The 12,740-nt window shown below is 38.0% G+C and overlaps 1 protein-coding gene across 1 annotated transcript in view; it reads right to left on the bottom strand.

Moving 5' to 3' along the window:
* The window catches only part of npr2 (natriuretic peptide receptor 2), an 82,231-nt gene that overhangs the window by 66,658 nt on the left and 2,833 nt on the right, over window positions 1-12,740 (bottom strand). Inside the window, exon 2 of the mRNA XM_074690014.1 lies at window positions 1,686-1,867. Coding sequence (XP_074546115.1) covers window positions 1,686-1,867 — 182 coding nt within the window. The remainder of the gene's footprint in view (window positions 1-1,685; window positions 1,868-12,740) is intronic.

Genomic DNA, 12,740 nt, shown 5'->3' with positions numbered 1-12,740 from the left:
TAATAAGCGCAGTCTGATAATGATAATAGGATTTGGAGAGAAAATGAATAAAGATGACAAATTAAATATCAGTTGTCAGGAACATCTATTCCTCATTTCCAAGTGGTGGTTTTGGTCTAGTATAATTTCCAGTCTGTAATTACAACGTGGGTGAAACGGTGACAGTCTACATTTTATAAATCTACATCTGAAAGAGTTTATCAAAAGTAGTGATGGCTTCTCCTACACACTGTGTGCTCATATGTGCATATATATGTTCACACGCAGGCTGCAGCACTCAGCCCTGTCACAGCTAGAAGGTTCTTGGTATGAATCCCTATACGGAAAAAATTAGATGGGGCATGTGTTTGATTAGTTAAAGATAGATTCTGCAAGATTTTACAAAAAAAATATATAATTTCCACTTTTAAAGGAATAATCCTGCTATCTTCTCCTATGGGCCTCTATACATGTGTGTCAGTGTCTGTGTCTGCCTCAACCCCTTCCTAGTGAACATAGCATGGAGGAAAAAACACAACCAAAGGCAGAACACCAAACAGATGAAGCTTTTTCCTAAACAACAGTGAATCTTGGCTCAACTTTCACTCACTTTCGGAAACTCAAAGAGCAGCATGGGACAAAAAGGGACATGAGTTGGATTTCTTCTAACCAGGTAAGTGTCAAACACCTGTGACTGTGCTAACATGCCAAGTCAGGTGCACGGCTCTCGAGTCTCTCCCGTAATGAAACCTTGATGCTACAGGTGGTTGCTGGGCCAGTGAGAGTGTTCCCGTAGCTAGAGTGGAGCTGTAGGTGTGCGCTGCTGCTGGCACTGAGCCAAGGAGGAGGAGCCTGGTTTGAATGTTGTGTTCACTAACAAGTGACCAAAATTCCTGCAGACCCTACCTTTAAGTAATAAAGTGTGGGATAATGAGATTTATTTGTGTTGTTTGGATGATTCATTTGCATTCATATAGTTTTGAGAAGAATTAGCTTTATTAAAGCAATAAACTCTAATGTTAGCAACTTAGCCTCCATATCCTTGACTGGATGTTGATGAGACAGATGAGAGAATTCTGGGAAATATTTTCAATGAAGACTTTTTGTTTTTGTTTCTCTTTGAAAGCTAAATCAAAAAAATAAATTGTAATCCTCTTGGTCTTTTGCTATGTTTGCTTTAACCATCCATCAAATAAGTGTGGTTGTGGTTTTGGCTGTTGGTTTACATTCTTGTGTGATATGAAGAGAAAAAAGTAAAGCGCATGAAATGATTCAAAGTGAGATAAAGCTGAGCGGAGCAGGGATCTGGACATCTCTGGGTAAAATTAATTTGTTTCTCAGCACAACGGTTACTGGTTTTATTCAGGAGTCCTTCTCTGTCGAGTTTGCATGTTCAGCCTGAGCATGTGTGGTTTCTCTTTGGGAGATCCAGCTCCCTCCCACCATTTAGTATCTGTCTCTAAATTGCCCGTAGATGTGTGTGGTGATTTGTCTCAGATGTACCCCATCTTGTGCCAAATGTAAACTGGGATGGACTCCAGTCCCATGTGACCCAGAAAGGTTGTTTGTTGCTATATGTTAATCCTGTTTGTCTCATGACTCACTTGCAAGGTTCCCCCTGTCTCTCCTCTATAAGCACCCTGAATTTGAATAGGATAAGCAGAAAATGTACCGATGGGTGTGTATGTGCAACATATTTTTCATACCTTAAAGACGTTAATGGGATCGGCCCAGTCAGTGTCAGTGTTCTGCCACGGTTTACGATCCGTCAGACTCTCAGCGAACACATCCAGGTAGAAGATGGCGTAGTTTTCTGGATCAGGAATCTCACTTTGGAACAGTTTCATGATGTTCAGGAAGGTGTCCAGAGGGCCACAGATGTATACAACTGTAGACAGAAGAAAGATGTTGGTCTTAATAACTCACACTTCTTCAGAACAACTTAAACATCAGTTTCCTTGAACGTCTCTTCCTTTCTTTAAGAGATTAAAATGAGCTGGTTTGCATCAGAAACAGGCTCAAATAATCAGTTTCTTGGGTTTTTCCCTTATTTTAAAGGAACAAGAAGGAAAGGTCTCAGTAATTCATACAGTGGGACTTGACACACTGTTCTGATTTAATGTCTGCATCTGAAGAATTTTAGTCTGTAACCTCAGCAGTGATCCACAAATGATTATTTAAACATTAAACAAGGGGTATGTAAACACAAATAAATGCCAGATGTTATGGAGAGCATGTATACGGAAACAGGCTGACTTCTGCAGCAGCCATAAACCACGCACACATCATTTTTGCAGCTTTAGAGCAAGAGGTCAACTGGAAACTCACTGGAGAGTCGAGGAAAAGCAAAGAGAGAGTTCGCTACAAGTGGACGGGGTTAAATTCGCCGCTCTGCAAAAACATGAACTCTTTGATTTTGTTGCAGCTCCTCCAAATCCCAAAATTTCTTTCAGCCAGCTCTGTGTTGACATTTTTAAACCTCAGATATGTTGAGTTCAAGAAAATCAGGAGCGGGTTGTGAGGAAATTTGGGAGGGAAATAATACCATGAATTATATTTCCCTAACTTTTATCTTAATTTTACCATGGTTGATGGAGCAAGACTTACAGATCATCACATTTACTTTACTGTGGCTGCACAAACCTTTCAGGGCCCCAGTATAAAAATTGTAGGTAGCTGCTTTGTGTCATTGTTACAGAAAAATCATTTCTGTTCTGTGGACTATATATCATCATTTTTTCATTTTCTAATTCATATTTTTAAGAACACATAACAAGAGGTTAGTGGAACTCAGTCTGAAATGCCCAGTGATTTTTAGTGTTAATTTTCTGAAGGATACACACACAGCAAAGATGTAAAACTAGCAGCAAAGATCTTTGAAGTTAGAGGGTAATATTGATTTAAACAAACACCAGAAGTCACAATACCTCAAGGAACATGATTCATTCCTTCAATTAAACGATCAACTTTGTCTTTCTAAGGAGCTTGTTGATTTAGACAGAGTCTTTGTGAACATATCCATTCACATGCGTAGTCTTTTGAAGGTTAGGGGTTGTATTTGTTATGTGAAAGGGGCTTTGATTTCAGTAAACAGTCTGAGCAAAACCTTTTAGCAACCAGTGCATGAAAATATAGATAATTGATTGTACCTAAATATCTGCAGATAGGCGAGTTCTTCTTCTTCTTCTTTTTTTATTTTTATTTTTATTATTTTACTAGCTATAAGAGGCTCAAGTGTTTAGCTCTAGCTGTTGTAAGACAATTATTAAGTTCAATTCAAATGAAGCTTTGAGTTGTAGCTGAAAGTTTTTGGTGCTATCAAACAAGTTGTGGCACAAAGCCAAAAAAAATGGTCTCCAAAACCTTTTCTTCTCAAATAGCTGGAAGCTTCCAAGAACTGCCTAAATCTGTTAAGATTTCTCAAAAACAAAACAACAACAACAACATCATTAACAACAAAAACAATCACCTTAGTGTACTTTTGGAATTTAAAATATCAACAAGTATTTTTTATTTGTCCCTTTCTTGTACCAATTAAGTCTTACAAACATATCTTATCGTTGAAGTGACATAGAAAATAAACCACACATTGATGATGGATGGATGAGTGCTCAAGGAGGTTTTTTTTCTTTGATGGTGCTGCAGTCTGCCATGTTTCAAGATAATCAAGTCTTAACCAATGAGAAGACAGATAATGAGATAATACATCAATTTATGTCATCTCACAAGAAAACACTCAAGAGAGATGAATCTACATCTACCAGAAGAGATAACATGCCAGACTTGTTCTTTTAACATATCACCTAGACTCCTTCATTTGAGAACAATATTTATAGTACTTGACTTTTTTTAGTCCTCACTGTGTAGTTTTTTCACCCTTATTTGGCAGGAAAACTAAGGAGACAGACAGGACATATGGGGAGAAGAGAGATGAGGGTGGCATGCTGCAAAATGTCTTGGTCAGAAGGAAAACCAGCAACTCTTGCAACAAGTACTCCAGACTTAGTTTATCGGGCACTTGCTTTAACTGTTGAGCTAAAACGACCCTTCAGTTTTGGGGGATTTGATATCAGTGCCACATTTTGGCTTGTTCCAATAGAAGGTGGTTTAGTGACTTTTTAGAGGGAGGAAATATCTTCATTTCGAAATGTTGATTTTCGTAGTGAGGGTTCAGAAAGCGGAAGTGCCCCCATGTGCTGTGTCTACTCTCACTGCACTCAGGATCAATAAGCAGTCCTGACAGTATTTGGTGCATGTCATCCCTCATTCTCTTGCAATCTTAAGCTGTACTATGAAACAAAGGCTAAAAATAAAATAAATCATAATCCTGAAAAACAAAAAGAGACATTTTCTGTGGTAACCAGGAGTCAAACCTGAAACCTTTGTCTGGAAAAAAAAACAATGTCTCTCTTCCCACAACTTTCCCTCTGCCGCCCACACCCTCTTGCCTGCACCGTGAATAAAAAAAAAAAAAAAACATAGCATAATTTCCATTGCAGTGTATGTCAGAGGGCTCCTGCCAGCCGCATGCAGTCCTCCCAGTTAGCAGACATTTCCTCATGTGTTGGGCCAAAGTCTGCCGCTGCTGCTGCTGCTTTAGACCCTGACTCTCATCTGTTCCAACACGGTTCACCACGCCAAGTAGTCCTACAGTCTCCTGGACCCTTCCCAAGATAAATGTGCTCCACAGCCGGGGGAAAATGTCCTCTTGTTTTCTAACAGTCATACAGTACACCGACCTGCTGAGGCTTTAATTTACTCAAAAACACATTAAATTGTTTGGTACAGGCTGTTCCACTTCACAGACTCCATGGTAATCAGCCATGCTGCTGCACTGACACCTCCTCTTTCTGGTGTAATAAATCTCTCTTATTAAGTCTCAGATGTATGATTTAACAGGTTAAATCTATTGATAAATCACAAATAATCAAGCTTTGCTTCCACTAAAGAGTTGGTGTCTTCATTATCAGTCGTTTAGGTCTAAATTTGCGAGATACAGTTATACAACTTGTTGACAAAATTAAATTTGCTTCTCAGGAGTTTGATTAACTATTATCCAAAGAGATTTCTCAACACTGAAAAAAAAAAAAATCCGTACTTTTGGACTTTCAAATACCAAGATAAACTTTTTATTTGTCCCTTTCTTGTGCCAATTAGGTCTCAAACACATCACTTGTCATTAAAGGGAAACATAGACAATAAACAACACATTGATGATGGATGGATGAGCGCTCGGGGAGTTTTTTTTTTTCTTTGATGGTGCTGCAGTCTGCCATGTTTCAAGATAATAGCTCTCAAGTCTTAACCAATGAGAAGATAGATAGTGAGATAACACATCAATTTATGTCATCTCACAAGAAAACACTCAAGAGAGATGAATAAGAGACTGTACATCTACCAAAAGAGATTTTCCTTAATAAATGTAACAGCATATTTGGATGTATTAACCCTTTAATCTTTTTGCTTTTATAATTTTATGATTATTACTTCCAATTTTTTAAATCATATTTCTAAAATCTCTGACACTCATTTTCTTAAAGGCAAAGAAATGAACAATCCCCATGCAGGATTTAGATTATGTGGTTTTAGTACAAGAGATAGAGACACAGTGAGGTGTCATCATCTCAATAAACATCAGCCTCTTTTTATTCCTATCTGAACAGGTAACATTTTCTGCTAACATAAGCCAAGCACTTACTGTTGTTGCTTTTTCATTAAATCCAATGAATTTACCAAAACATAAGGTGGCTCTCATTGTGAAGCACTCACAGAAAATGTAATGTATTTGTCGCCAAGGTTAATGATTACTGCCAAATCCCAGACAGCATTTAAATCAGAAGTTTGCCTTTCTTTGCTCAAAGATTGGAAGGGATGCATTATAGAAAAGCGGGGCTGTGTTTCCTGATTAAATTACAAAAAAGCACCCGAGACAGTGAATCTAAAACGTCTAGGTACACTAAAAGCATAAACACCAGCTGTTTTTTTCTCTGTCATATTTTGCAGGATATGGTCTGAAAACAAAAGGCTAAAGCAGCACAATAAACCATGATTTCAATAGTATGTATGGCATCATGGGTATATATTAACCTTTACAGATTTTTAAGTATAGTTATAATTTTAGTCTCAAAAGATGGCAGTGTGCTTTTTAATGTCAGTGTGGCCCTCCAGACTCATCACATCTCAACCACCACTCCTTTTCCAGGACAAACTTCACGCTATAAGATAATGTGAAAAAGCAAGCAAATTTGGAAAATTTCAGCAGCAAAGCTGTAAATTTCCACAATATTACAAAAAATGTTCAGGAGTTCATGGATGAGATGGGGTGCAGAAACTGAGATGAAGCTAATCTGCAGCTCCAGTTTTACTTTGTAGGACTAGGGTTTGTGTCAGTACCACAATAATGCACAATGTAATCTAACGTTGCATTTTTTTATTTTTTTTATTTAATAAATGATACAGAATTTGGAAAATTTTATCGATAAAATTCTCTAAACTTAGAAACCTCACAATGCAGTGCAATAACTTCCTTGCAGGCCTTCACATATTTGTCAACCCTCATGGAAGCTGGCATTGACCAGTCTGTACAAACACCTCTCAGTCTGATGACTCAATCCCAACCTGCTTACTCCAAAGTCCTTCAAAGTTGGTTGAGATTACCAAATTCAACATGTCTCTAGGCAGTTTCATTAAAATTGGTCCATTATTTTCCTGTTTTAGGGCACATTAAAGGGAGTTAGGGCTCATTTTTGTTTACAGTGAAAATTGAAGAAATAAATCAGTGAGTGTGAGGATGAGACAAAAAAGATGAAGAAAGTTGTTTTTAGCTGTTTGTTTCACATTAGGGATAGACCAATTAACGACCAGGCCGATTATCAGGACTGATATTTGGCATTTTGGGGCATAAAGGCATCAGCCAGTTTAAAACTGTGTTGTTTCGGCTTTGATGCAGCTGCGCCGCTGTCTGCAGTCACTTCTCAGCCCCCAGCATTGTCCCACCCACAGTACCATCTGTTTGGTTACTTGCAGAGCCATGGCTCAGGTAACAGCAAATCAGCAGCGAGAGCTGTGCGCATGCAGCGCTTTCTGTCTCACACACACACACAACAGAGATTTTTAAAAAAGGTTTTGCCAAGAGGATAAACTCTGTATAGCAGAAGTGTGTTTTGAAGGTAAGTTAAGGCAGCAGACTCTCCCGAAATTGTCCTCTGTAACTCACAAGTAACGTCACTGTAAACTCAATAATGATAAGTAAACATAAGCAACAGCTCTGCTCACTGACAGTTTCTCCAGACATTAAAGGCATTTGAATGCAGAGTTTGTGTTGTTCAAAATTTTTACGCTAATATTTTCACTTTGACTGCAAATTAATATCGGCTTCAAATATCAGTTATCGGCCTCCCTGCCTTCTAATAATCAGTATCGGCCCCCAAAAAAATCAGTCTATCTCTATTTCACATGTTTTGAAAATATAAGACATGAAAACAGCTGGTTAAGGGTTTGTCTGCACCTTTGCAGCATTTTTAAAAGCTGAATGAAATTGTTCGTTACACGTCTTGACTGCAAACTAGGACATTAAACTGTGCTGCTTCCATAAACTTTCACATGCATGTGTAAAAACACAAAACAAGCTCATCATCGCATAAAAGCTGTTTTGTTGCTTTCTTGATTGTATTTTCTGATGTCAACCTGTGCCATGTTTTTCCTCGCTGCCTTTTGTTTCACAGACTGATGATTTACTGGTGATTTACAGCTTTTCCTCTGCAGCATTTCTTCTGATTTTGAAAATGTGGCAGAAAATGAATCCTAGAAAGCAGCATCTAACCCTCTGCTGTTGTTACACACAGGGCGGTCCTTCTTCTCACTGAAAAGAGAATTTCTGTAATTATGGGGAGTTAACACCTGAGATGCATTGTGAAGAGATGCTGTCACTCATTGCCACTTCAAGCCACTCATGCTCAGAAGCCAGATCTTGTCATGCACTTACACAAATGCATCTTCCTTTTTTTGTGTGATATTGCCGGACTGAAAGCATCACGGGGAAAGCAACACTAAGCAAAGTAATGGGGGGATGGAACACATTAACAACGCTTTGAAAGCTACTTTTGGCTCACAGTGACAAAGAGCTCAAAGATGACACATAATGAAGGGGTAAGAAATCCACATACTTTATATCTATATGTCCAGGTTTAGAGATCAGTCTCTGAAAATCTTATTACTGTCCTTATTGTGGTGATTTTTAGCTAAAGGTTGTTTAATAAGAATATGTGATGTAAAAATCTGCTTTTAAGTTTTGAAAAAAGCCATATTTACCATGTACCACTGCCATGATTAGAAAAATAAAGTGTGAGCTGCCTTACAAAACAAGGGATGATGTACTTTAGTATATGTCCCATAAATTACCAATACTCAGTCTTTTAGCACATCAGCACCACATTCTTGCAGAATCAGTATTCTGAATATGATTATCCAAGATGCTGAGCCTATTCTGCAGAAATACAGACACCTGGCAGTCTCTGCATACTACTGCAACTCCAGTTTATCCTCAGCTGCTGGGTATAACCTCAGAGGATGGTCCAGCAAAGATCTGGCTGGTTGTTCTATAAATTTTTCCTCATCATTTCAACTTCATGCATTCAAAGCACACTGTGGTGTAACATTTAAGTAGATAAACCTCATAGGGTGTGGGTTTTTTAATGAATATGCTCCTGGATTCAAGACAACAAGTGAAACAGCCGAAGTGGGTGATGTGCCTGTAGGCGATTTGGCGGCGTGCAGAGGGTCAGTGCTTCAAACCAGTGCTGTGACTTTACACCAGCCAAGAAAGGACAAACTAATCGTGGGCTGTACAGAGTGGTGGGGGAGGCTAACAGTGGGTGGCAACCTGCAATTTGTGACTATACGCTGCTGACTAACGCCTTGTTTCTACCAATGAATGTGTGCAGAGGCAAGTCAAATGCAAGTCCACTTAAATGGGGATCTCCATGAAATCTGATGTACCCACTAATTCAAAGAAATGCAAAGTCAAACTATCTTTTGATTCATCAACACACAAGCAAAGAAGCGGAGCCTCAAGCCTCCTAGCAAGCAACTGCAGATATGAAATATGAAAATAAATGTACAGCTCTCAGGCTCAATATCAACCAAATTGATGCATCAGAAAGGGTGACCCAAAAAATTCAGGATGAAACGTTTCGGGATTTATTACATTTTAAATTTAGATGGAATTTTTTTCACTCAGGTATGAATTTGACGTGTGTACATATCATGTGGGTACATTTCACACCACATATAAGTGTTTGTTTTTTGACAACAGTGCTTCCTTTGCTAACCAGAAGGAATTCTGATTAGGGATGGGTATCTTTCATATTCGAAACGATACGGTACTGATGCCCGGTACTTTTGTGTGTGTTAATGTGGTTATGAATATAAATTTGTTTAATATTAAAATTACAAATTTTTCAATGTAACATTTATTTTGCAACAGAAATTACCAGCCACTCTCTCACAGTCAGAAGGATGCATTTAGGTATCGGAACATGGTACCATTTGGTTTTATGTGAATTGGTTCTTGGTACTACAGACTGGTCGGTCCCTACGAAAGTACCTAATTTTAATTGTAAGAAATATCACCTTCTATACCGCTTGTCCTGTTCAGGGTTGTGGGTTGCTGGAACCTATCCCAGCTGTCTAGGGCGAAAGGCAGGGTACACCAAGGATCACAGGGCTTGTAAGAAATATTTGAAACGTCACGCACAATCTAAACATAAAAGGAGCTGCACATTTCAACTGGCAATCTCTGCAAGTTTCTTCTGGATGACAGACAGTAGTATGACTTCACGCAAATCAATGACAAGACTCTGTGGAACTTAACTGACTTCAACAGAAAAAAAAAATTGTTAACACCAGGGGTTTGGATCACAAGAAGGGCCCAGGAGGGAAAAACAAAATCTCAGGACTGAAAACTGTGAAGAACAAGTGACTGATTTTTGTAATCAATCAATGTCTAGTGTATTCTCAATGAATCTTGTTGTTTAATGTAAATCTATTATGCAATAAACCCTAAAATATTTCAACCTGAATTTTGCTGGGCCACCCTTAAGAAAAAAACTTGTAATATCATGAATAGGGAATGATCATCTGAGACCAAAACCATGCTTTGTACCAAAAAGTCACATTTGATTCTGCATAATGAAACTGGCATTTCAAAACTTTTTTTTGGCTTCCCATGACCACTTAATGTACTGCAGGTTTTGGACTTCCTTATCAGCTTTATTTACTGATACTGCAAGTTACTGCTTGATACACCACTATGAAAATGTGTTCACTGGAGTATGAACCTTACTAAGGAGATTTTCATTCAGCCTCTGGGGGTCTGTGGGTAGAGAGCTTATTAAAAGTCAAATCAGAATCTATTGCAGTATCTATGTTAAATAGAGTAACATATTTCACTTTAGGACCACTAAGAGTCTGAAATAATGGAAAATAACAAGTATCAGTTCCTGAAAACTTGTTAAAGTGTCCTTGGTTGCATCTGCGTTTTCCAGGTATTAAAACCAGGAATTTGGAAAATTTGAGGTGGCGGTGGGAGGGGTGATTCACTCAACAAAAAGACGCAATTACTCGGTCAGCTGTCAGCACTCTGAATGATCTGTGGCTTCTCAATAAAAGCCCTCCTTTTCCTTTCACACCTCAATCAGCCTCTCGAGGTTTGAACCCAGCAGTGGGGTGACGCGACAGAGCCGGAGGTTATCTTCTGGGATGAAAGTATGCCGAGCTGGGACAAGCCCTGACAAAACCATTAGCTCCCCTGACCTCAGCCCACTGCCGCAGCTCCATAATTCACCTGGGAAGAAGAGAATGTTGGCATCGTGCACCCCTCCCCTCTTTCCATTGTTGCTGCACAGCTCCTTAATTACCTGCACTCGGTTTTTACTGCATTGTTTGTTGATGCTGTTACTGTAACAACAGATTAGGATGTTTAAAACTCTATTTATTTCACACTGCCAGAAACCATCATATTCCAACATTTACTGGTCGGAAACTTGCTCAGAGATGTTGAACTGGTTTCAACATTTATTCTTTCCAAATGTTCCCAGGAGTAAAGGAAGACATTTTGCAACACATCAGTACACAACTGAAAATCACAAGATCTGGTACGTAAATAGCTGAATATTTGATTCAAGAAGACAAGCATTCAGATTTCAGCAGGTCAGACTAATGTAATTGTATGAAGAAAAAGACATAAAGATGGAAAACATATTCACCTTCCATTTAATGGGTATGAAAGTTGCATTTCCCTATGGTTTATTTTAAAGTATTATTTAGCCGATTTAGCTAATCTTACATTCAACATTTGATAAATCTGAATGTTCATATATTTAGGAGGGAAATACAGCAAGGTCAGTATAAAGATGCTTCATAAAAGAACTGACAAGAAATATTTTTATAAGTGTTTCACTGGAAATATCTGAACCTAAAGAGGACCTGACATCAAAACAAGACAGTAATTATCGTCTTCAAATGTTTTCTCAGCTGAAACCTCCATTTGTCTCTCAGTCATATCTAAAAATATGAAAAAGTTTCCATTCCATTGTAAAACGTTTGTATTAATTTTGCGTTCAACCAATGAGGTTAGCATTTACTGTGGCTCTGGTGTTATTTTATTTTATTTTATTTTATTTTATTTTATTTTGGCATTGCAGGTTTTCTCTAATTTATCCACTGACTGCCTTCTCCTGAGTACAAGCGTTTAATTTGTTTAAATAATAAAAGGTACCACACAAGTGGATAATTTTCAATTTGTTCTGTTTCATTTACCAAAGTTTAACATTTATTACTGCTAATTCAAAGTATTTGAAAATACAAATACAAATCTTAAGCCCTTCATAGATTCTCCTACCACCTTTACAGCAGAATTTAAGTTACAACGATGATTTAGACAAAGGATTACCACACTTAACTAAACTAAAACATGGGACATGGTTGTTTCAATCTCCTGTGAAGAATTGTCACAGGTAAACAGAATGTGATTAATTCTGCAATACACTTCACAACCTGGAAAAAAAGTCTAGCAATATCTTCTAGCGATATCTACCTCAGGCTATCTGCATTTGCTAATCTTTACCTCTTTACTTTACCTCATGCCAATTTGCACATATCACACTGATTCCCAATACTCATGATCCTCAGTATCCAGAATTTTAGTATAAATGTATTTCAGGTCCTTTTTCAGTATTTTCATTGTATATTATTTATATTCCTGTATACAGCTTTTTAGCTTAAAATTTGTGAATGACTGAAAGTTGTGCTGATTGTTTTCTCATTTTTTGTCAACAGTTAAAGTGTCTACATTGTTTTCTTGCTGTTCTGTGCACCTTAAAATTGCCCCTTTGGGATGAATAAAGGTTTGTTTTTTGTTTTTTTGATTTGAATCTTCTAGCCATATTTATCGATAGGTTGAAACACTGCCTCCACATGGTGGCCTTCAACAACAAGAAGCTGCTGTGAATCATGCTCAGTGCATTCACTTGTCACTGACACATAAACCTGACTATCATGTGGACACTTCCTGAATACAAAAATGGATGTTACAAGTTTGTCTGTTCTATTCCACTGTAGAAACATGGTGGCCTCTGTGGAAGGCTACCAACCCTTTTGATGATATGAAACTGCAGTCCTCAGTAACAAAACAAAAACATCTTATGGCTATGTTCCATTTCTACTAAGTTGATTCTGAAAAATGGTTGGAAATACAACTTTAC

This window comes from Halichoeres trimaculatus, unplaced genomic scaffold, assembly GCF_033239565.1.
Source record: "Halichoeres trimaculatus isolate MK-OKI-2021-1 unplaced genomic scaffold, fHalTri1.1 fHalTri1_scaffold_16, whole genome shotgun sequence".
NCBI classification, from domain to species: Eukaryota; Metazoa; Chordata; class Actinopteri; order Labriformes; family Labridae; genus Halichoeres; species Halichoeres trimaculatus.
Note: the sequence above shows the minus strand (reverse complement) of the source record. Positions and strands in the feature narration are given on the sequence as shown.